The following is a 25,195-nucleotide window of genomic DNA, read 5'->3' on the forward strand; positions in this document are numbered from 1 at the left end:
CATATATGTAGGTAGAGGTTTTTTTTCCTGTTGTAGACACCAAATGTGTATTCTCTGATTAAAGAGAACAATGTCCACAAATGTTTCTGGTTTTGAGGTATGTTGCAGAACTTTATGCTCAAACACAAGACAAACTGTGGACATTGCTTTTTCTGTGAAATGCAGTTTCCGCCCTTTGTCATTTCGTTCCATTTAAAAATCATTATATGACCACAAATGAATCAATGTATGTGAAACACTATGTTTAACATACAGTTAAAAGATTGTTGAGCTCAGTGTTGATGAATGGACATTACTGTGTCTTTCTATTATTCACATTTTCACCCACAACACATACCCCTTCATCTCAGCATCTTAAAGAGCAGTTTAAAATGCAACCAGCAGCTTATCTATTCTAGAAAATGACAAGTACCTTCTTTTCTAAGACCTTATGCTCAGTTAGTTTTGTTGATGCTGGAAAGAAAAAGTGAGAGTGAGAAAACAAACAATGCTCGAGGCAAATATTATTTATTCTAAGCTATTAGATATAAAAACTTTTTTACAGTCAGTTTTTGTTTGTAAATGATCCAAATGCAAATGCAGAAAATGTCAAAGTAGAATTCATTGTGTGGTGGTGTGGTGTTTTGCACAAACACTTTTATACTGTAATGTTAGCTGTGAGTAAGCTCAGAGGTGAGATAGGCAGCTGCATACCCACAACAAAGGCTGTGCTGGGTAGACAAATAATGGTGTGATCAGTTCAATGTGAAAAAGAGCAGCTGGCTTATAACAAAACATGTTCACTGTGTAAAATAGATTATCTTTTGTAAGGAGAGGTTGTCCCAGCTAAAGGTCTGCCTGGTGACTTTTAAAGCAATAAAAACATGTTTTCATAATAGCTTAGATGTATAATGAAATAAAGACTTAAGTTTTCAAAGTTTACTGGATAAATCTAAACTTATTAGATCCTGCTATCCTCCACAGAGGGGATGATAGACTGCCATCTAGTGGTAATGATGAGGTCTGGTACAGTATTACTGACATATGGAATCTTAATAAAAAGTTAATTCAGTTACAGAGAAAGACAACAATAAATCAGAAAGCACTCAAACTCAAAAAAGAAACAAATCCAGTTGAATTCTTTTCCACTTTTATTGAAATGAACTGTGTTTCCTCCAGTTATCTAAAAAAACCTTTACTCCACTTTTCCATCACTGGAAGTTCACAGGGTCAAAACTGCTGATTCAATGGTTGAATTAAAATTTTTTACAGTATAATGGTCAGTCTTTAAAAATAAAAACTGTTAACATAACAAAAAAAAAGCCCCACAAGAACACTCAGGTGGCCATACTGTGTGTATGTCTGCGTGAGTGTGTGTGTGTTTATGAATGCTTGTTGTCTGTAGTGAAATCAACAGATCTGTAAGAAAGACTCAGAAACATGGACACGTACGTTTAACCTCATATGACCAGCTATTAAGATTACATTCTTGTTAGGTTCACCGTGGGTTGTAGTTACTTTATCGGATCCTCTTTTGTTGGCGTGCGCGGTAGATGTCATGTATGGGTGGAGCCACCGCTCCTTTGTCATCCTCCTCGTCAGAGTCTGCGTTAGGCCTCTTTAGTGACTTGGCAATAGCGTGGTTCTCCATGGATCCGTTGCCCTCGCCTCCTGCATCGGGCTGTTTGCCAGTGATCAGCTCTACAGCAGCATCAACGGCTGAAGAGACAAAAAAAAATGCATCAGTAATATGTCAAGTAGGGGGCAGTATAATATTTTAAGAACATGTTTCAAAAGAAACATGGACTGGATTCGTCTGAAAGATTCTGCTGAAAGAATCAACTTACTTTCAGGAAGTGTGCATCTCCTCAGAGTTTCCATGAGCTCATCCACTTGAACAAAGGGACCCTGCAGCAAGACACAGACACACACTCTTTGAGTCCAAGCAGACAAAAAAGACCCTCTGCTCTTTTCATTACTAGTATATATGAGCTTGATAGCATTGGACTGCTGCGACTCACCGAGAAGCACGTAGGTGGAGGGAGCAGCTTCATTAGAATGACAGCAGCTGGGGGGACTGGAAAAACTCCGCCAGGGACAGGGTGTAAACCTGGAGCTACGGAGAGAAATGCAAACGGATGCATCAAAGATGAATGAAGTCGGTGGAGAAGAGAAAAGAAGGGAAGTATAGTGAACAGGGAAGCGTGCGAGCAGCTTCACATACGGGCGAGGTGACGTGGCTGGAAGGGGATCATCTGATTGGTGTCGGGTTTGGGGTACTCAGGTTTACGGTCAGCTTCATCCTTCAGTGTAGGTGCGGAGGGTGCCACCACCGTCTCTGGGAGCATAGCTGCCAGTTTGGCACGAGAAACATCCTATACACACACACACACACACAGAAGAAACGGTTTCAATATCATCTTTACAAAGAAGCTTGATCCGTCAAACTTTGCTTTTGAAGCAAGAATTGCTCTTTTTGTCCGTCATTTAATGACAAATACCTTGTATCCAAGGGCCTTGAGTTCACTGGTAGAGCAGGGATACAGGTCCATGAACTTGTATCTGTCTACGAGCAAAGCAGTTTCTTTGCCCTCATACTCGTCTTTGAAGGCAGTGAAGCGCCTGCGCTCTACTTTCAGAATACTGGCCAGGTCTCCTATGTTGCTCTCAAACGCCAGGAACCGAGCCCAGATCTCACTGAGGAGCGGAGGAAGAATTTACAGAATTAACAAACATCATCAGAGATATCGATTTTTAGAAAACAGACACACACGCAACTTATAACAAACTTTACATTACCCTGACTTATCTGGTGACAAGCTTCCTGAGGTGAGGACACGTTCAAAGAGAACCCTTGTGTTGTTATCCTCTGGAGAGAGCAGACAGAAAACAACAAAGAAGTTACATACTGATTTTCCATTACTATACCTTTGTGTGTTTGATTTACAAGTAAATAGTAGCGACAAGTTATTTTCTTACACACAGCCTACCATTAAGGTGTGAGAGGTAATCGATGTACGCCAGTATGTACTCTGGAATGTCTCCATATTTCTTTAGGCCGAGCTCAAAGATCTTGAAGGCCACTGATTTATCCTGTTGGGGAAGATAAAAGGAGTTTGACTGTGTTTTAAAAAAGTGTGATTCTAGTCACACCTTTAACGAACACTTATCACGTGACCCTGTGTGTCCTCACCTTGCTGCAGTAGTACTCCATCAGTGCTGCGGTCACGTACACATGGTGACGTGTGCGCAGATCCTCCCGGGCCTTTTTAAAGATTGTGCGTCCAGATTTGATGCCCTCCGCCCTTCTGGCAAACTTCATGTACTGGATGTAGACCAGTGTGGGATCAATGTCTTCGATGGCCAAGAGTTTGTTATAGATGCTGTGGACCTTTTCGTACTTCATGCGACTCTATGAGGAAAGCAAGAAAAGACACGCTGATCAGTCACTTTGTCTCTTGTTGTCTTGGTGACAGCAGAATCAGCAAATGTACACTCACCTCTTCATAGTCAGCAAATGAAAAGTACAGAAGCATGTTCTTCTTCAGGAGGGTCCCGATGGCACGTTCGTAGATGTTTGCTGCCTCGTCACTAAACAGCTTAGAATTATTCATATCCTAAGAGAAAAAAAACATATAAAAGTTTAATAGCACTGTTTTGAAAAAATACTCAGGAAGTGTTCAAAGTTGTAATTTCTTACTCCTTTCTCTGCCAGCAGTTTGCTGGACTGCTCCAGATACTGTGCTGCCTCATACCATACGTCAGGATGGTGACCCAGCACCAGCAGGCACTGCTCATAAGCAAACATCACTGCAACACAGAACACAAGCTAATCTTAATATATGGTCTAAGTCACAAGTGAGGAGAATCTGCGCCCTCTAGTGGATGCAGTCATTGGCTAATATCTAATAAATAAATAAAATGACATAATAATAATAATAATAGTAATAATATTTTTAAAAAAATGTATTTATACGGCAATGTTACAAAATTAAAAATCAAACAAGGCAATTGACTAAGAACATTGGCCGCATAACAAATAAAGCAGTAAAAGTGACCAAAACTAAAATAAAAGAAATAGAAACAGTATAAATAAATGCAAATCATATATTCCTAAAAGCTTTCAAAAACTGACAGTTGGGCGAGAGGCGGGGTTCACTGGACAGGCCGCCAGCGCACCGCAGCGCCAACATACGGAGACAAACATCCATGTACAACAGTCACCTCTCTTTGTGATGAGGGTCTGGTCTTCTGTGCGTAGTGGGTTACTCTTCTCCCACTGGATGTACTTCTTCCACATTTCCACTTGCTGGGCTTCCTGAGGGGAGTTCTGTGGTGGTACTGACGGTGCGTTCCTGTCTAACCCCTTCATCACTGTTTCATACTCCTGAATCAAACACACCACAACAGAACACTCTGGATTAGTTAACAGCAGACATTTAATATTGAATACAAGGATTCAAGCACACGCTTGTGCTTATTATGTTGTGTGGATAATCTCACTTTAGCGACTCTCCTGGCGTTCATGTAGTCTCTGCTCCGATCCTCAATCATCTTTTTGGCCAAGTGCACATTGATTCCCTGATGAGGAAAAAGAGACATCCCTCCGTCACTGTCACATTCTGACAGTTAAAACTCCACATATAGATATAAAGACTGCAGGCCTGGGTGTGTGTCTCACTTCTTCATATTTGCTATAATCTCTCCACAGCTGCTCAATGTTGATCATTGGGTTCACGCAGCCTCTCTGGTAGACCCTCCGCACTGCAGTGATCCGTTGATTCTCTGCATACGAGCCCACGGCTTCACTGATAAGAAACAACAATGTCAACATTTCTAGAGTTGGTCATCAATGTATGAAGCCTCTGGATATTTGGACAGGATTAATACTCACACTCCTTTAAGGAAGTTGATGTAGTCGACCCAAATCTGAGAGAGGAACAACTATCTGTTAGGTGACAGTAGATAAAAGAAGCGTATACACACAAGTACAAATACATAGCTCAGATGTCTTTACCTGATAAGACATTATCTCCATGCCTATTTTATCCAGGGCAAAGTCATATGCCTGGGCCATCTTCTCTCTGAGGGTGAGAAAAGAAGTGAATTCAGTTAAATATGTGTTTTACACACATTTACAGAAGGAAGCCGACACACTTCAGGTCAGCCCCACTATGCAGCGTGTGCTCTTACTTGTAGCTGGGCAGCTTCCCTTTGGTCTCTCGAACATATGAGAGGTAGCATTTCCACAGGTCGATGTGCAACACTTTCATGAGACATCTCTGAAACAACTGCAGGGAATATGGACGGATACAGTAAATGGAAACGGAAACAAAAACAAATATTTTTATATTCGATATGACAACCACCAATCTTCACTGTTTGATTTGTTCTAATATTCCAAATCTCAAATTAGCCTGCATGAGTGGCAGGTCCTGTGTAGGCATTTCCTTTGCATTGTTAGTGCACTCGTTATCCTGCTTCATTACACAGGCTTCAGATGTGGCCCATTGAGCTACACTCAGATTAATGGAGCAGAGTTTGAAGTTTGTTTGACGAATACAAACATGTTGAAGTTTTTAAGTATGGCTCAGCAATAAAACAATATCAATAATTATCACAGTGTTTTTTCATCTATAGCAATATAACAGAGGTTCCATATATATCAATATATTGCTAATGCATTGTGTAAACACAGTGAAAAGGAATAACACAATTGATTTGTAATTTGTTTTGTTTTTCCAGTGTTTGCCATTCTCTGCTCATGAAGAGTTTATAACCACAACCTTCATGCAAAAGAAAGTATCAATCTTGAAACTTGAAAAAAAACACATTTGGACTTATCTTGATTTAGCTTGATAATTATCAATATTGACAAATATGAACATTTGAGTGTAATTTCCAGTCTTATGTTTAATTGACCATTAGGCAAAAACTGGACATTTTAGGACAAACCCAGTGAATTTAGAAAGTGTTGAAACCCAATGAGAACAAATCAGTGTATATGTTGGTTCACTGTTCGCATTTCAATTTAAGTTATTGTTACCTATAGAAAGGTGGTACTAACAAAGAGCTAAAACAAAAAAATATATATTTTAAACTTAATAGTCATGGTAGCATTATGACTTTAGGTAGAGAATAATAAAGAACATGGAAACGTCCAGTGTGCACCTAGTCATCTCAAACTTTAAAGGTGAGACATTTGCACACTTCCTGCGTTTGTTCTTGTTCAACCTGCAAGGTTTTGTTTTAGGGTAAATCTGGGTTTTATAATGATAATGTTGAACGTTCAATGCTGCAAATTACAGACCTTTCACATTTACTTCCAGATGTGTTGCAATACACGGATAATTTTAGTGTGCGTTCTAATAGTGTGTGTGCATGATCTAGTAGAAATCCCTGGCAACTACCAAGATAGAGGACAGCTAGTCTAAAAAAAGACATTAAGATGAAGCCTGGTGTCAACATAACACTAGTCAACTGTGAGTGTGATGGACACTTACCTTTTCTACTTTGTCATAGTTTTTAGCCTTGATCTGCAAATATAAATGTAACGTTAATTCAAAATTCTCCTCTACTTTTAAGGGAATAAAGGAAACATGCATTCATGCATAACGTGAACACTCGTACACACATACGATCAACAAAGTGAAATTCACACAAGAATGACAAATTACTGTTAAAAAAGAAGGGGTTTATTTTGTTTGTAGATTGCGCCACATAGCCCAGAAGAAAAAAACACCAGAGATCGTGTTACAGAGAAAATCCTGACAAAAAGATCAGAGAGCAGAATTTTAAGAAAAATACAGAAAAGGCGCTTCTACTCTTAGAAATAATGATCTGACATTTAAATCCCCTCCTATGATAGACTTAGGCGGCCATGTTCCCTTAGTCAACCATGTGGCAGGGGTGAGTTTCATTTGGTCTCATGAAGCCAGAGTCCAGTCCAGTACAGAAAGGAGAGGCTACTGTTAATATGGGGTTAGCATCTTTGGCCTGTTTAGGGAAGATTCATTCTATAACTCTATGTTAATGTGTGCTACAAAGTAAAAAATGACTGGTGACAAAAATTCATACTTTACAATGCACACAAATATCCAAATAGGAAAGTACACTGCACAACTGTGAGCTAATAAACCAACTGAAACTAAAATGTTATTCCTTTTATGTTGGTGTGGGCGGTATCCACTTCAGTAATTAGGATTATCCAAAACAAATGCTACAAACATAAATTAAACTCAATCTATCCTGGTGTGTAAAGAAATGTTACAACATCCAAATCAAAAGGCTACAGCTAAGAATTCAAAATTAAAGGTTATGGTGATTAATCTAACTAATAAAGATAATAAAATAAAAAACTCTCTACACTAAACCCAAACTAAAAGTACATCATCCTTTCCTAAAATTAGATGTGATGCAGTAATGAGTGCCTTCAGGGCATCATTTCTGACCTGCTTTGCTTGCTCATCTCCAATAATTAAAGGGAGAAATAATTGGTGTAGTTTAGAAACGATCATTTTGGCCACAAAATATATTTTTCTTTAATACATATCATACAACCTGGAATCTAAAAATGTATGTCTATTAATAGAGATTTTTTTAAATACATGTATAACGATATTTAGTAATATCTCCTTTATTAGAAGTAATCACGTTTCTTTAAAAATCTAAATGTTTTATATGTAAACTCAATTAGAAGTGTTTTCACGTCATACACTTAAACTGGATGAGCTATCATTTTCAAAAGTTTGATTGTGACATATGTACATAAGGTTTGCTAAGTCAAGTGACATGTTTACAAAATTCTGAAGCTGCTCCTCCTCGAGAGTTACATTAACACATATCTATTGGTGACTGCCACGAGGAGTCTTCAGTACAAGGTCACTAAACAGAATCATGAACATAATTCTACTGAAGATGCCAACCAGAAAAAAACACACGTATGTGATCCTTTAAACAAACCGAAATTGATTTAATATAATGAAGCCCATATAAAGGTACATCATTTAATACAAACTTAACAATTACACCTTATGGGAAGGAAACTTGTTATGAGAAGGTGGAGGCAGAAACAGTGAGACGACACCATCAGGGAAAATAAATCAGAACATGATGATTTGTAAAAGATGACTACACTGAAAATGTCTCTGGCCAATTCAATTTCTTAAAAAAGAATTGGAAACCATCACAGTGTCCACAGATTACAGTAATTGCAAACAGTAATGACTAGTGTGAAAAGCTTTCTGCACTGCAGTTAACACATTTGTAATTGTGCACTAACTTTACAATCAAGCTGTGAAAACTACCTTTAAAACATTTGCACTTGGAATAAAGATGTTGCAAATATCACGTTTCCTTTTTGGACAAACTGAGACTAGGCTGATTTGTGTCCCTGACTCCCTGCTTGTTGTCTCCCCAAGAAAACCACTACATATTTTCTGTATAGTAAAGTGTGCTGTCCTGACCCTTGAAAATGGAGGAAAGGATTTTTTTATGACAATTATCTTGGAATGGTCTGAAAGACAGATGGCAGACGAGGGCTAGAATGGACTCTATGGGGACAAACGATAAAAGCAGAAGTAAACCCCAGCTTTGTGTCATGTGTTGGCAACCGTCACTCGGTCACACTCTCATACACTACAGGGCTTTTCAGAGAGCGCAGGGTTTGAATCCTGATCGAACTGGTGAGATTTTTCCTCGAGTGCAACTTGTGCAAATGAGGCCTTACTAAAATCGGACTGAAGAAACTTTCACACACTAACAATGACCTACATTTAAAATGTAGCTGTACTAAAGAGGGACATAGAGAGCTAACCCACATACTTACCAGATAAAGAGGTGTCTTTACATTAACAAATACAAATCAAGTGCTAACTATTAAAATAACAAAAATGCCTTGTAAAGTACTTTGAGAAGTTTTTTTTTAATTTTCTGTAAAAATTAAATGCCTCAAGCCAGATCAAATAACGAGTGTGTCGAATCAGCAAACAGATACCTCTATGCAAATGAGCTGAAATAATTTCAATTGGTAATGTTTTGGAATAATTTGTGGTTTGTGGGAAAGATGAATACTAAAGTAATAAGTTGAAAATACGATGAAAAGATATTTTATTTAATGAAGATAAGTGTTTTGTTAACTTAAGCAAATTAGATTATTTGCAGTATATTAAGCTCATAGTTATCTAAACAGACCAGATGGTTTAAGCATGTAAGGAATTTGACTCTGGTCTCTACCATCTGATAGTTTACCCTGCTCATTCCCTCTACTTAACTACGAGCAGCATTCCGGCCACATTCTTGAGCACAATTTTTCAATTGTAAATTTCCTAATTCACTGAAAATCCAAAACATGCACCAATTACTTGATATTTATTAAATCTTTTGTAATGTATCGTATGAATTACAGTGCCAGAATAGTTTTAATTATCGCGGGGGAGACAACTCACCTAACAATACTGCTGAAGTCTGTCAACTAAGGATCTGCAGGTTAGTTCAAATTTAACCAAACCCCCTTTGTTTAATGACCAGTCTAATGTGCCTATTCAATGTGTAATCAATCTTAAAATATATTTGATTTCCCATTTATGTGACACTGCTTTAAATCTGCCACATCCAACTCATCCACCAGACTAATGAAGCATTGATATTTTGAATGTTTCCTGGTCCTTTATTCAAACTTCTGTCCTGCTGCTGTTCTTATGATCTATGAATCATCTGTCACTAATACCTACAGTAACCACACTGCATTTGTTGCCTGATGTCAATTTTATCATGAGGGTAAAACATTAATATGGAGTCGGTCACTTATGCTTTACTGGTACAAGTACAGTTACTGCCACCTGGAGGCCAGAGGAGGTTATTGACGACTGTCCTCGAGAAGCCGAGTCCACTTGGAAGAGGCTCGATGTGTTCTTTTTCTATTTTATGACACATACGTCTATTCCATGAAATATCACACCAGGCTTTTTCTTGTCCTGGGTATTCTAGAAGGGGGGGGGAAGAGGGCTAGAAAAAAGGGGGCAGGGATAACTTCACCCAGGGGAGCAACCCCACAACAAACCACAACCAGTACAACCTCAACACACCGCCATTTTCAATTCACAGCATAGAGGTGATCTTTTTCTAGACCTACACACTGGACATTTAACTAGAAGCTCAATCCTGATTCTATCGCTGTACAAATGTGTACTAGCGAATATGTTACACACCAGCTGCAGTAGTGATCAGCAGATGTTGGAGGGTCAGATCAGATAATGCATTTAAAACGGGTTCTTCAGCAAAAATAATGTGCGAGGGAAAATGAATCATCCTATCAGTACCTGACTGCATAACAGCAAAGCCTGTGGGTGGCATCGAGGCAAATGGGTCACTGCTGGTCACATGTTTAGGAGGAGTGGGGGGAGGACTCGCTGTCTCAAGGAAAGAATGGGCAACACAATCAAAATATTTGTTCATAAAATTACCCCAAAGAAATGACACAGGAGGCAATAAATAGACACGACAAGTGAATAAAAGGCTAATGCACTCCAATACCATTAAAATAGTTTTAATACTGTTGCAGACCAAACATGCAACAAATTCACTTTACCCCATTTAAATATGGCGCAGAGAAAATGTATTTTGTTTTTAAATCCTGGGAACAAAAAGAGTTTTCTGGAAAAGAAATGGTTAGAGCTAATTTCCCCTTTGTGTTTAAAGGCACAATTCTTAATGAGTCTGACTAATGTAATTTTACATCGTCCAACTGTATTCAGTCCCGGTCCTGTATTTTGTAAGATTTTTTTTTGTAGGTAGATGATTTCAATTGTCAAAAAACCTAAATGAAAGCTATAGAGGTTAGAGCTGTAGTCAGGTCTAGTGACTCAAAACAAGAATTGTGACTTTAAACTCCATTTAATTAAGAGACATTTAGATTGTGTGAAAATCACATTGTTGATCATGTTTAAAAAATCCCAAGCCATGCACACTTAAGAAAAAAAAGTATTAACCTCTGCTTCAATGAATAGTTTCCAGAATCTGCCAGAACTTGGGAACTGCGTGACAAGTCGCTCGTATGTCTTCCTTGCTTTATCTATGGGTTGGTTCTAAAGAAGGAGAATGCATTTACATCCGACACTATTGAACAAATGAAGGAGCAATAATGTTGGAATAAATGTACTGCACTGAAACAATCTGCAAACTCTGACCCGCACCACCCTCCATCCCCAGTTTGCTTATTAAACCCGAGGAATGCAACTCTGTGTCACTAAACCTGTGCTTCTCGAATCAGAATGCTCCATGCGTCAAGGTCATATGGGTTTTCTTCCAACTTCTTCTCTGCCTTCTTCACCTTCTCTGGGATATACTCTGCTGCCGCCTGCAAACACACAAACACACAGGATAAAAGGGGATTATGATGTTGAATGGGCCGCGGTGATGGTTGTGTTGTGGTGACAGGTTTTATATGAATGGATGGATTAATTACTGATAGATGGTACAAGTCATTCCTGGCTGTACTGCAGTAGTAAGTCTAAAAATGCATATTGTGAACATTGAATTCTATCTCTCTCTTTGCATTATAGTATGTACACCTTCCTCTTTTCATTCTGTATATGTTGCACTGTCTTGAGCTTGTATTTTTACATGTTGCTTAGTGTGTAATATGCCTGATACCTCGCTGGTGTAACACAGGAATTTTGAAGTTTGTGATCAATAAAGTACATCTACATTTATTTAACACTTACTTGAGGTTATTAGACTGATACATCAATTGTTCTTTACTGGCTAGCTAAGCCCTTGCAGCTAGCATCCAGCACGGTGGAAACTACAGTTAATACATGTGACTATGTGGCAGCAAATGTGCGTTAATGCCATCTAATGCGAATGCGGCTGATATCAACGAGGCTAAACACGTTAACATTGGGCGACTTAAGAAACGACAATGCTAAAGCTAGCCAATCAATATGGCGCAAAACAAGCTAAACTAGTAGCTTCGCCACAAACCCTTAAAAATCCACTACTTAGCGGTGAGACTATGTAGCACCGGCTTATAACGACGTAAATACAACACAGCTCTGAAACGGAGTTAGCTTGCTATCATCACCCTAGAATAACATTAAATCAGGTTATGCTAGCGTTTCGGTCAGGGCTAGCTCGCCCCTCAGAAGAACTGCATGTAGCTACCTGGTCGGCCGCTCCCTCGGTGGACATGTCTGGAAGAGTAATCTAAGTTAGAAATGTTAGACCACGTGTGAAAACGCTCAAATATCAACGTGATGGCGACTTTTTTTAAAGGACTAAGTCATCGGCATAGCTTCTCAAAGGGTCGATCACATTGCCCTCATAGCAGCTAGCTGCTCTACTGCTGGCCGATTCCTCAAAATGGCGTGAAACTTGACTTCCGCTCCGCCAACAGTAAAAACAATAAGACGTCCGGTGCCGGCCCTTCGCAATAAAATATGAATATTTTACCACCACTTGTAAGAAACCCAGATATATTCAAGTTCACTTCACAGGGGACTAAAAAAACTTGATGTGTACACGAGGCTGGGGTATATAACAGTTTCCCATTTGCTAAAAACTGTTATTCTATATCATATTAGTTGTTGAATCATTTTCTGTTGGTAGAATATTCGATTCATTTGCCACAGTACGATTTTACTGGCTGGTTGTTTTGAGATCAAAAAAATCTTGGGTTTCTTAATTTAGATATTTATTTTTGATCAATGTATTTTTTATTTTTCTAATGTTACAGAATAAATTCAACGTAAACATAAGACAGTATCCAAATACTGGCCCATGATCACGTTTTGTATAACAAAACTTATATAAATACATTGAAGTGAAAATACTGTTGAAAACTAGATATAGATAATGATGACGATGATAAATAAAGTTAGGGGAGCTACTGGAGGAAAAAAAAACTGGGTGGGTTACATGAGTATGTAGGTGGCTGCCATGCCTTCTACAAAGTAAATAAATGGTTGTCAAGTTGCATAAAATTTACTAGTGGACACCATGGTGGTGTATCTATTGTTTCTAGGTGGATATGACGTAGAACCTCTCTGATCCAGTGACCATATGTCTCCTTTTCAACAAAATAATCCAAAATGGTTGTTTTGTGTCCTCTATATTAAATTATATACAGCACTTCTCTGCCTTATAATAGACAATATATGTGTATAGAATTAATGATGTCAAATATGTTAGGATTTCACTGTTTCCCACACAACTGTGTATATGTTTATGTATGTCGAGCACGTGCGTTTCATGTGACTCATAAGCGACTGCAAACCAAGTCCATGATTTTGGCCTGTAGGGGGCGTCTCGCAGTGGTCAACATAGAAACAAAGACACATTTTTGCTACCACAACTCACATTCCCTGATATTTATGTTATGGCACTTCAACCATTTTGTGCGTGAGACTATGCACAATTTTGTTGTGGCATCTAAAATCACAATATGTCATATATGTGTCGGCAACAACACAACAAAAGCCTTTTCTGCACTGCACAATGCTTTTCATCCTGCTGCCCAACAGGGGGAGACAAAGGATCGAATTGTAGCCACGAGGACGCGCGCTTGCAAGTGCGTGGTCAACAACCAGAGACAGACCAGAGCAAACAACCACAGAGAGGATATCTGTGTGACTGTAAATGAGAGTCTTGGTGGACCAGGCATTTGAGGTGAAGAACAGTGCATCACATTTGGATACATACAATTCTCAGATATTATATGATCATCAGATGAGGGGGCATTGGGGTACTTTTCTTAGCAGGATTCTTAACTTGTAAGCTTATATGTCTAAATTTGAAGTTAAGTCATGCACAACCTACCGGGGGTGCAACATATCTTGGATTCTAATCTCTTCTTCCACTCTTCCCACCCCAGCTGTGTTTACTCAAAACGCAGCAGGTTGGCCAAGAGGTGTCCACACCTGCTTTACAGCTGACCAGGCCTGTTGGTAGCCGGGGTGGGGGACTGGTCAGGACTGGGAAAGACAAAGGCCTCTTGGTGGATTAGGTTACAGCTAGTCTTCTCGGATACTGGGGGCTTATAAGCAGCTTTCTTTGTCAGCTGGGTGCCTCCTGGCTGTCTGAGCAGCAGACCTTGCCAATCATTTCCTTAGTAACACTCTGTTGTTGACACTGAAGACAAAAAAGGAATTAGTGCTGGGTGTAGACTGACTTACAGTAATCAAGTACTTCCACTGCATTTTCAAATGTTGAATGTGAAACAGATGTCAGTATTTGAGCAATGAAATCCCTGTGAACAGAAGTTTCCCCTTTGTCTTCAGAGGAAATTCTTGATAAATCTAGTTATGAGAGCCAAAAATCCCATTTTACATCATCATGCATCTATTTTCAAAATGTCCCTATTCCTTATTCTTGACAATTGATTATAAACCAAGCAGCCATGTACAGTGACTTGAAACAATAATTATGACTTTAAACTTTCATGAAGTAAGAAATATTTTGTTTGTGTGAAAATCACATTGTTGATCATGTTTGGAAAAAAGGACATTTGTTCATGGTGTAAGAGGTTTATTATGTTTTACCACCTATATGTAGAATAACTACATAATCTACTACCTCATGCCTGTAAAGGAATAAATTAGCTCACTGACTCAAAGTCCTAAGCTCTTGTTGTTATCATCTATAAAGGCTTTTCAATCGAGAATTCAAAGCAGAACTTTCAAATTTTGTTTATTCAGAAGACTATCCAGTGGATGTGTATGTCATAGTAATTGTATTGTTTTCACCATCAGCATCAGGTGAATAAATCTACAACATGAATGTGTTTCATCAATAAGTACATTACATTGTTCCATACGTCTCATACATACACATAATACATATAATCAGTCATTTTAAAAGTCTTTTCACAATATATATCTTTCTTTATTGAAATAAAGATATGTACAATAAATAGGTGTGAGTAAATCTAAACTAAATAAAATAATATATACTTATATATTTAAATCTTGTGGAAGCTGTTGTACTGCACGTGCGTGTATGGGTGTACGTGCAGCTGAGGATCCTGAATCCCTGCGGGTGCATGTGCTCGGTGATCGACTCCTCGGGTCTGGCCGATGCCGTCAGTTCACAAACATTCGCTGTGAGTCTCTGTAGAAAAAGGGACATGTCGGAGTGTGGCAGGGCCGCAGAACCACGCGTCTAGACGGGGTCCGGACACCCTCTCGGAGATGGGCTGCGGCGCCCTCAGAGCAAGGAGACGAATTTGAAGTGCGTAGCTACGACCCGGGCCCGGTGCGGTGCTTCGAGAAGCTCACATGTCGGAGTTATTTAGTGTTTAGAAATGTGGGAGATGGTGGCGTTGCCGAGAGCGAGCTCTCCCTTCCTGTCGTCCAGGACAAGATGGCAGCAATGCAGGCGAACTGTGCATGGTGTGGATTTATAAGTCCATAACATGTTCAGAGAAGCCCTGGATGATACTTATAGTGACTCTACGTGAAGGTGAGTGATCCGGGGTGAAGCCTGGCTGTCAATGGCGTTATTCGTGTTTGGACAAAGCTTTGACACGATAGTTTAAACGTGACGCAATACAAAGTCATAACTTAGCCACAAACTTAGCTAGCGAGCGTCGGGCTAGATTAGGTTTTCAACAGTAGCCTCTGTGTTCAGATAACTGTGGCGACACATCGGTGAAGTCATCGACTCGTGGCGTGTTATTTAATCATCGTGGGCAACAGCAGTGGCGATGACGTTGGTGCTCATCATTAACATGAGTGTTTGTTAGGTAGGTGTTGTCACGGCGACCCGTCGATGTGCGTTTGGACATGTTTAAATCATGAGAAACCCGATGTCATAACATCCCATTACCTTACATGGAAAACATGGGCCGATTGGCTGAACTCGTGAGTGCTGTTCTAATCCATCGCATATGTTAGATAACGCTTGGCTCAAACATCGCTGAACCATAATCACAGCTTGCAAAAACTCAACAGACCTTTGAATTCACATAATCGTCCATTGTAACATTTGGAGGCAGCACGTGTGACGATAACCTTGAATAATGGATAAATGATTACACGTCATCACACATGCTGTAGTGTAGTTGGTGTAAATATGTACCAAATGTGCTTTAAAAGCTAAAAACAAACTTATTTATACAGCGCCGTTTACAAGTTAAAGATGAAAATTGAAGGGGAAAAGTTAGCAGACAACAAGAAACATTTTAAAAGCAAATCACATTGCAATAGAACACAGATGCAGAAATAAAAATGTTACAGATTAGAAAACAAGTAAATAAAAAAAAACATTATAGAAAGAGTAGAACAGACGATAAGATCAGAACAAGGAGAAATGCCCCCATAAAATGTGTTGAACACCTGTTTGAAACTGTCATTACATTTAAGGGTCTCTGCAGATCCTTAACCCCTGTTCACTTTGGGGATATCAAACCTCTTCACAATGAAAAACTTACCACTGCTTTTTGGCCAAATGCTGCCCAGTTCATATTGTGAAATATTTCTGTCCCTATAGCTGGTGTCGTGATCATTAAATTGTTGAGCCAACACAGCTGTAAATTTGCCTTCTTAAAAATATATTTTCAGAATTGTATTGTAAAACAGTAATCTCTGTCTTTTACCTGCCACCTCACACCAGTCAGTGAATAACAATGGTAATAGATTTAGATCTAACGTCAAGTCATCATGGCTAACATGGCTCTAATAATTGACTAGGTCCTTGACCACAATGAAGGTGGTGGTTTCATGTTCAAAAGGATGTATAGAGTTAATAGTTGAGCTCCAATGGGAGGGTTTGGACATTACCACCACCCACCAGTTAAACAGACGTAGACCATGCATAATTGTAGGCAACATAGTCAGCAGTACCTGTTATTTTTATGGGTTACAGACTGGGTGTTGTCTTTATTATACCATCTTATTGTGCATCACTTCTCTGCCTTGTTTTTCATATCCATACTGGAAGAAGCTGAGGGTAATGTGCAAATATTAACTCACTATGCAAAACATATTAACTAATCATGTTTAACAACAATGTATGTGTATGAATAACGAGCACGTTCATGTGACTCATAACCAACAGCAAACCAAGTTAAAATAATGTATAGAGTTAATAGTTGAGCTTCAGTGCAAGGGTTTGGACATCAACACCACCCACTAGCAAAACAGAAGTAGCCTGTATATAATTGTAGACAACATAGTCTGCAGTACCCGGTATTTATATGACACAGAACTGTCACTTTGACTTCCTGTTCACACAAACACCCATGTTTGTATAATGTTGAAACCAGAAAGAGAAATCTTAAATTCAGATGAAGTGCCGTAAAGTTGTGTACTTTCCCCAGCATGTATGTGGGTCCTGTAAGATTGTATTACTAAGCCAGGCACAAAGGTGTATACCTCAATGTGGGGGTTGGGGAATTTTTCAGTTTAGGAAAAAACATCTGAGGCACATCAGTCGGTAGGGAATCTTTGCCAGTCATCATTCGAGAAAACTGAACCTTTGAGACAACCTCATGAATACAGTTGTGCTGTGTTTTTGTGGTTCCCCTTTGCGTAGCCGCTCCTGTCCACTGTATGTGTGTCACATTCCTCATTTTATCAGCAGCAAGGCCATGTGAGCAAGGTTGCAAGTTATAACAATACCAGTAATGCAAGAGACTTGGCACAACAAGGCCAGTAAATAAATGTTTCAACAGTGTTTTCCCGTACAGTGATTGGTACGAGCACAGCAGTGCTGGATGTTAACTGAGGTGTTGAGGCAGCAGAACTTTGGAATGTGCTGTCATGTGATGTCCTGCTGCACAGATTCGCTTCACTTGGGGCAGCTGGTTATCTGTCTAACATTGTGGCCACCCTAAAGACTGGGTTCCCAGTAATGTCATCCTGAGGCGTTCACACAGACATGACTCAGGGAACAAAACAGAATGATTGAGAGTTTAGGTCATGAAGAGAAGATGATGTTGTGCCATAATTTGTATTGATCACAAAAGTGATGAGTGGAAAATTTTCCCAGGAAGTAAACATTTTCTCCAGCATTCAGCCATTCTGTCAGAGCCGTAGGTTTTAAAGACACAGCAGATGCTTTAGTTCGGATACTGGTGAGGAAAGAAAACCGATCTGGTTTGCAGGAAAAAGCCTCACTCTGCTGCCGTGCTGATGTTTAATGAAATGTAAGCTTGTGTCATCAAAAATGCTGAATCAATATGTTGGCGTGTAGCATTTCACTGTGTGCTACTTGACAGCTGCTGATACATGTGATAGATTGATGGCTTTGAATGCAAAACTGATTTCTGAAAGGAAAATAAATAGTCACATGACATGAGCGACGCCAAGTCAATTTTCATGGTTCTCTGTGGCTTATAAGTAATTTACACATATTTATTGACATATTTTCCTCCTAGTGAAACTTTACCTCCATGTATTTTAGGCCTTTGAGGCTCTTATTCTTGTGGCCACTAAAAGTGATACTTTGTTCATTCAGAATCCCCTCAGCACATTTGTCAGCTTTACAGTGTTTTGGCTACAGTAGTCTAGATTGGGAGGGGGAATCTTCTGAACATATTAATCTACAAGACACTCTAAAATACCAAAAAATCTTTGGTCTGTAGTTACCTTTTACTTTTACATTTTTGGTAGTTTATGAAAATGTGGCTGAAAAAACTTGATCATCACAGGCTGCAACAGTCTTTAGCAGTTACTGGGAAACAGTGATCTGTCAGTTAATGGTATAAGAGTCAAGTCAACATCCTTGCATGTGATTGCTGCCAAGGTTGATAGGAAGAAGGAACTGCTATCCTTGCAACCTGGCATGTATTTTCCTGCTCTGCAAGAACAAAAGCCTGCTGTCACATCATGACAGAATACTGGTGTTTGCAAAACTCCCTCAGGCGTTTGGTGAGAGGTGTCAGGACCTGAAAAGAAAACAAACACAATTGAAAACCTTAATGTGGATCCATCTGATGTACCTGACAACTAACAACACAAAGTCATTGAGCTGTAAACCAACGAGGAGCTCTAAACATAAGTATTACAACCTCCCTCTGGGTCTATAAACTTTATCTATGTCCAGAGGATTTTCCCATACTGAGGAGACATACACTACAGATTGTCTCTGTTTTGGACAACATACTTCTGTGAGCAGTTGTTGAAAAAAGTGAAACTCGGTAAGACTTGGATGTAGTCAAGTCTCACTGAATCAGACTTGGAAAACCAACTGTGAGTAGCAGTATCATCACTATCATCTGACATTTAACCTGTATAAGTTTGTCTGTGACACCTTACAAAAGAGAAGCTGTAACAGCCATCTCATTGGAGGTCATGAGTTTGATGTATGGCCCTTAAAGTATGTTTATAAAAGCTGAAATATCCCTTGATAGGATAAAGGTTCTCCCCCTGTCCTACATAATAGTCATAGATTTATAGTTGAAGCAGCATGTGGTCACATGCTTTAAACATTTTTAATTGAATGAACATAGAAGATCATGTTCACGAGACACAAGCAAAGCACCACAGTGTGCAGAGAGGTGGGATTGAATTAAGATGACAACCCCTACTTCAGACCTGAGGGATATCAACATCAGGAGGCAGAGGGTGAATAAATAAAATACCTTCATTTTCATTGTCACTGAGCAGTAGCCAAGAAGACTTTATTGCATTATTTAATCAATAACCCAAAAATTTCAACATTTTAAAATCATGAGAAGCAAAAATATGTTTAAGAAGAAAACCGTAGAGCATCTACCCAAATCTTATCCTGTAGTATGCAGTACAACCTGGTTTGATTGAAGAATACTGAGACCTTTACTCACACATTAAAGCATTAAAACACTTTATGAAGATATCAAAATGTCACCAATTTTTTTTACATGTTAAAAATGACTTGAAATATAGGAGTTTTTGGAGAATTAGGAGCATGTGCGATCAGTCGACCGAGCACCAGAAAAACAGTCTGTCTTTTATTATATTCTAATAATTATTTTGCTTTTACTGTCTGAATGAAGATGACATGGACTGCAATAATTGTTGTTCTTTAAAAAGTCCCTGCGGATCATGGGGACAGAAATCATGATCTCAATTCTGAGTTGAATTAGTCTTGGGTTTCATTTCTAGTTGAATCCTGCAGTCCCAATTATGTCCAGATTCTTGGCATATTTGAGGAAATTCTGTTAGTCATTCACTCTTTTGTGTAGTTTTTAACTGATTTAGACCCATACCTTTATATCTATTAGGTTTTGTATGCTCTTAGCTTTATCTACAGACAGAATTCAAGATACAAAGTGATGTTATCATTTTGATCATCTGACAGAGTAGTGAATGCTGTAGTAATATGCTGTAGAATGACAAATATTTATAGCTCACATGTTCCAGAGTGAAAGCTGAACTGATAGCAGCCACAGTGTGTTTCGCTGTGAAGTCAAGCCACATGACCATGAACAGTTTCTACACCTCCTCACAGACTTGTAGCATGGGTCTGTGTGTATCCAGCACACTAGTGCAGTTTTGGGTTGTTGGTCCTGTAAATAACATATCATTACTGTGCTTCCATCATTCACAAATGAACTTTGCTTTTATCTCTCCCAGAAGTCAAAAAGTAAAGAGTAAGATTAAGAGTTTGTGGAAACACTTTCATGCATACTATTGTATCGTAAATTGTTAGCTTTTTAAAATAGTCTTCAGTGACATTTGAATGGAAACATGACATTTTACTGTAGATTAGATCAGACCATGTATTTGTTTTGCCCTGTTAGGGAGGAATTGTGGTGGAGAGGCTACTTCATTTAGTGTTTTTCTCGCCAACTCATAACATTCTATGACTGTCATCACCTGTTTGTCCTCTCACCACCATCACCACCACCATTTCTTTGCCTAAAGGCACTTTTGGTTCATCAGTCAGTACCATTTGTTCGTTGCAGACAGGTGGCTAGTGTTTATTTTCTTCTCAATTTTAATGTTGAGTAGACCAGGGTCAAAGGTTCAACTGTGAGCAATTACTTAGCAGCTCAAGGTTTCTGGAAAGGTTTTGCAGCTTTGAAGAGTGTTATGTGACACCACAGGAGGAGCCTCGTGGCTGACCAAGTGAGTATATGGCTCCAGATGGTAATAATAGTAGCAGCTGCCATTCGTTTGGCTTTGAAGCAACAGAGGCAGCCTACTTCGTATCTTTGTGTCAGACTTGTATTTATGGTCATTGTATTTTTGTGGTCAGGGAAATAAACTCATACCCAAGTGAATTTTGTTCTCATCACCTTTATTTTGAAATCCCATTCAGTATGACATAGTCTGAAATTTTCAAATTCTGTACTACTTTGCTTCAAAGATTAATAGAGGACTTTGCTGGGCTCTTAATTACAGACAACACACCATAACCGAAGGATGTGCAGTGGAGCACTTCTTATTTTGTTTTTATTCACAACCAAAATGGCTGCAGTGTTGAGCCCTGCTTTGGATAATTGTATAAATTGTTTCTAAGTGAGAAGATGATAAGCGTTGCCACCAAACAGTAACACTGGGTGTGATTGTGAAGGGAGCTGTCTAGGGAATTGTTTGACCTTATCTTGCTGCTCAGAATAGAGTCACAGGGGGTGGCTCACAGCGTCGCTTATCACAAAATAATGTGTTTTCCATCAGGGGTATTTATTTTAGGAGACTCCACAGAGCCACCAACAGACTACACCTGACTCACTTGTTTGTCCTTATTGATAGACCTTTAGAAACTGAATTTTCTTTAATGAATTACGGAAATAAGGGCATTAAAAGGTTGATGGTACTAGAGACTTGTTTATACACAGCACACAGAACAATTAAAAAGTTTTGTCTAGTCTAGTTTTTAATGCAGGTAAACATGGGTCTGCATAATCACTATTGATTTAAGTATGGGACTTTTGGGACAAGCTGCTTGTATCTCAGTAAATGTGCCTCAGAATGAAATTGGGTCATTGACTACAGTGTTGCACACAAACAGTGTGTGTGATAAGGTTGCAAAAATTTTCAAAATGGCATTTAAAGATGATGAGGATCAAGAAATTCATGCCACTTCACTGCTCCTTTTCTGTTGCACAGTGATTGATTCTCAGAATATTTTAACAAGATTTCTCCATAAGCATGAGTTATTTTATCCACCATCTTACATGTAATAGGAGAAGAGGGAAGAAAGAACCATATCTTGGGTAGTTGGGCCTGATGATGTTTCAATTGTTATTTTTTTCTTTCTTTCTTTCTCTGTCTATCTCTTTATTCTCTCTCCATCGTCATTGGTTGCCTAGAGACCTGCAGTAGGATGCATGGAAATGGCAGGAAAAGGTCAGGCAAACCTTTGAGAAGTTAGTCATCATCTGTGTGGAGGTGTAGGTGGGATTGCAGCGTATAGGGGGGGAATTGGTAAAGGTGTTTTCGAGCACTCCACCACAACATGCTCTCTTGCTCTGATAAATTTGACAAATGCCTAGTGTGGCACTACTAGCTGTGATGTCATCACGTTGGAATAATCAAAACAACATAATTGGATCAGTGCTGTCAGTAGTTTTAAACATACTCATATATATTAGATAGTTTTTAGAAACCATACTATTAGTCAACTGATGTATTAATAGGGCTCCAGTTTTACTATAAGTTGTTCTGTTTTGTTTTTGTTGAGCATCCAAACTAATGACTTGTTGTTTTGTTTGTCTTTATCTGCAGGTATGGCCTCACAAGTCTTGGTCTACCCACCACACATTTATCAAACCCAGACAAGTGCCTTTAGCAGTGTGAAGAAACTCAAAGTTGAGCCCAACAGCTGTGTGTACCATGAGAGGGCACACCCGCAGACTTATCTGAACAGCAGAGTCCTTGGCATCGTGCACCCAACAAAACAAGCCCGCTCATTTGTGAACCGAGACTTCGTAGTGGGTGTGAAAGTACGTGGAGGACGTGAGTACCCGTTGCAGACAGTGGTGGTGCGTGGGATACAGAGACAACATCCCAGTAAAAGAGGAGGAGGACCAGGCCCTGCTGCAGCTCAGCAGCGGCAGAACGCAGGAGTTGTCCACTTGCAGGGCAAGGAGCAGCAGCAGCAGGCAGACGCAGCAAGTGGGGGCAGCAGTGGAGCAACAGGAGCAGGAGGAGGGGGAAGGGGAGAGGGTTGCAGTGGAGGAGGCGAGGGAGGTGGAGAGGAGGAGGGTGACAGAGAAGAGAACTGTGGAGGTTTGAACTCAGCTGACAGCTCTCAGCGATGTGGGCTGAAACGTAAAAGTGAGGAACTGGATAACCGAGGGAGCACCATGCAGATTGTGGAAGAACTATCAATGTTGCCCGCCATGTTGCAAACGGCGAATGTGGGGAACGCAGCTGTGACCGCGCCTGCAGCTGTGGGCGCTGGAGGGGGTCCCTCCAAACAGGTTGCAGGCCCAGGGGGTGCAACGGGAGGGACAGGAGGAGGGGATGGGGACTATCAGGTGGTACATCATGAAGTCCTGTGTTCCATGAAGAATACTTATGAAGTGCTGGATTTCTTGGGACGTGGCACATTCGGCCAGGTTGTAAAGTGCTGGAAAAGGGGCACGGGTGAGGTTGTGGCTGTGAAGATCCTGAAGAACCACCCTTCATATGCACGGCAGGGTCAAATCGAAGTAGGCATCCTTGCTCGTCTGAGTGGGGAGAATGCAGATGAGCACAACCTGGTGCGAGCCTTTGAATGCTTCCAGCACCGCAGTCACACCTGTCTGGTGTTTGAGATGCTCGAGCAGAACCTGTACGATTTCCTGAAGCAGAATAAGTTCAGCCCACTGTCCCTGAAAGTGATCAGGCCTGTGTTACAGCAGGTAGCTACAGCGCTGAAAAAGCTGAAGAGTATGGGTCTAATTCATGCAGACCTCAAGCCAGAGAACATAATGCTGGTGGACCCAGTGAGACAACCCTACAGGGTGAAGGTGATAGATTTTGGCTCCGCAAGTCACGTGTCCAAAGCAGTGTGCTCCACTTACCTCCAGTCTCGGTACTATAGGTGAGTACAAAAAAAGTTTTCAACAAGGCATGTTTTAGTTCAGTGCATATAAAACTAATTTTAGTCTCTGTTTGGGTCCAGACCACCACAGCCAGGTTAAAAATGTCCTTCCTCTGGCAAAACAAGGAAATGTCTCCCATACTGCACAACATCCTGCCTTTTTAGAACCCACATACCCAAGCTGAAAAATATCTGACCCTGCAGTGTTTTTATTAGCAGGGTTCACAATTGCTGCCTATGGAAGAAACATGTGCTTTGCAAGACTTCAAAAGAATAAGAGAAAATAAATTCATTTATAGTTGTGAACATTTTCGGTGTGATTTGCATTCAGCGTAAAGCAGCGTAGGCCTGAGGAATTATAAGAATTTACTCAAACAATGAGAGAGAAAAACAAACAAATGCAAGACTGACTCAACTACATAGAGTGCACAATTTGATTCAGTCAAGAAAGACTACATGGGAGAGGAATTACAGAATGCCATTCTACATGCAAGTATACTGTTACCGGCTGTGGGGTATGACACGGCTGTAGATACAATACTGAATGTTTATGTTAGGAGGATGCCTTTGTTTCTGCGTGTCTTGAATGTGCACAAGGAAAACTGGCAGGATAGATTACCTATGACATTATGTAGTGTCCTGCTTTGTCTACCAAAACAAGCCTCAAATGGTATCAACTGTTGTGTAAGAGGCCAGAGTTTCCATAGAGACTTTGATATGATAAGGAAATAGAATGTAGGCCATTTTGCATTTATTGTCTTCTCACACAATACTACGCGATAACTGGGGTTCTCTTATGTTATTATGAGAAGTGTTAAACAATTTTTTTGGTTTAGTATGAAACTGTTGTGGGACAAACCAGAATACGGTGCACTGCCACAGTCTAGATAATTAACAGGAAACACTGACATAGTTATATTATTTTGGGCATAGTAAGTGGGTGTAGAGCTCTTTGTACTTTCCTTACTGTGATATTTTCAAGTTATGTTGCCATGACTTTTCCATTTAACCAAAAGGTTTTTCATCTCATCATGGTAATAAAACATGATTGGTGCGACGCTGGTCTCATTATCATTGGCTGTTCTTGTTGTCTGTCAAAACATTGATGGAATGAGTTCTGCCCAGCCCTACTACTAGTTGGTAAATTATTTGAATTCAGACCTTGCCAGCTGATGTGCCCTAACTAGCGGTAGTGATTCAACAAAGACATATTCTAACTGACTCATTAGCTGCATTTCATAATGTCTTGCTCTTATTTTTCCTG

The 25,195-nt window shown here is 39.7% G+C and overlaps 2 protein-coding genes across 2 annotated transcripts in view; one reads left to right on the top strand and one right to left on the bottom strand.

The window, feature by feature from the left end:
- Positions 1-1,112: 1,112 nt before the first annotated feature.
- On the bottom strand, positions 1,113-12,352 carry cstf3 (cleavage stimulation factor, 3' pre-RNA, subunit 3). Its single transcript, XM_020098918.2, has 20 exons — positions 12,142-12,352; positions 11,231-11,335; positions 10,968-11,063; positions 6,483-6,515; positions 5,173-5,270; positions 4,997-5,063; positions 4,874-4,908; positions 4,661-4,787; positions 4,483-4,560; positions 4,204-4,366; positions 3,680-3,789; positions 3,480-3,596; positions 3,173-3,391; positions 2,970-3,072; positions 2,779-2,848; positions 2,481-2,676; positions 2,204-2,354; positions 2,001-2,095; positions 1,827-1,887; positions 1,113-1,698 (listed from the first exon to the last, which is right to left on the bottom strand). The coding sequence occupies exons 1-20, from the start codon at positions 12,166-12,168 to the stop codon at positions 1,499-1,501; spliced, it is 2,151 nt and encodes a 716-aa protein (XP_019954477.1). The 5' UTR covers positions 12,169-12,352; the 3' UTR covers positions 1,113-1,498.
- A 2,302-nt stretch (positions 12,353-14,654) lies between these two features.
- Positions 14,655-25,195, top strand: part of hipk3b (homeodomain interacting protein kinase 3b) — a 37,583-nt gene continuing 27,042 nt past the window's right edge. The window contains exons 1-2 of the mRNA XM_020098817.2: positions 14,655-15,435; positions 22,629-23,931. Coding sequence (XP_019954376.2) covers positions 15,363-15,435; positions 22,629-23,931 — 1,376 coding nt within the window. The 5' untranslated portion in view covers positions 14,655-15,362. The remainder of the gene's footprint in view (positions 15,436-22,628; positions 23,932-25,195) is intronic.

This window comes from Paralichthys olivaceus, chromosome 1 (assembly GCF_024713975.1).
Source record: "Paralichthys olivaceus isolate ysfri-2021 chromosome 1, ASM2471397v2, whole genome shotgun sequence".
NCBI lineage: Eukaryota > Metazoa > Chordata > Actinopteri > Pleuronectiformes > Paralichthyidae > Paralichthys > Paralichthys olivaceus.

What these genes read in the sequence shown, in the direction of transcription:
- cstf3 (XM_020098918.2), bottom strand. Translation starts at nt 12,168, where the DNA reads ATGTCCACCGAGGGAGCGGCCGACCAG. An exon ending in CATTTGCTGACTATGAAGAG is followed by an intron (nt 3,392 to 3,479) that starts GTGAGTGTACAT and finishes CTTTCCTCATAG; the next exon opens with AGTCGCATGAAGTACGAAAA. An exon ending in CTCCACCTACGTGCTTCTCG is followed by an intron (nt 1,888 to 2,000) that starts GTGAGTCGCAGC and finishes GTCTTGCTGCAG; the next exon opens with GGTCCCTTTGTTCAAGTGGA.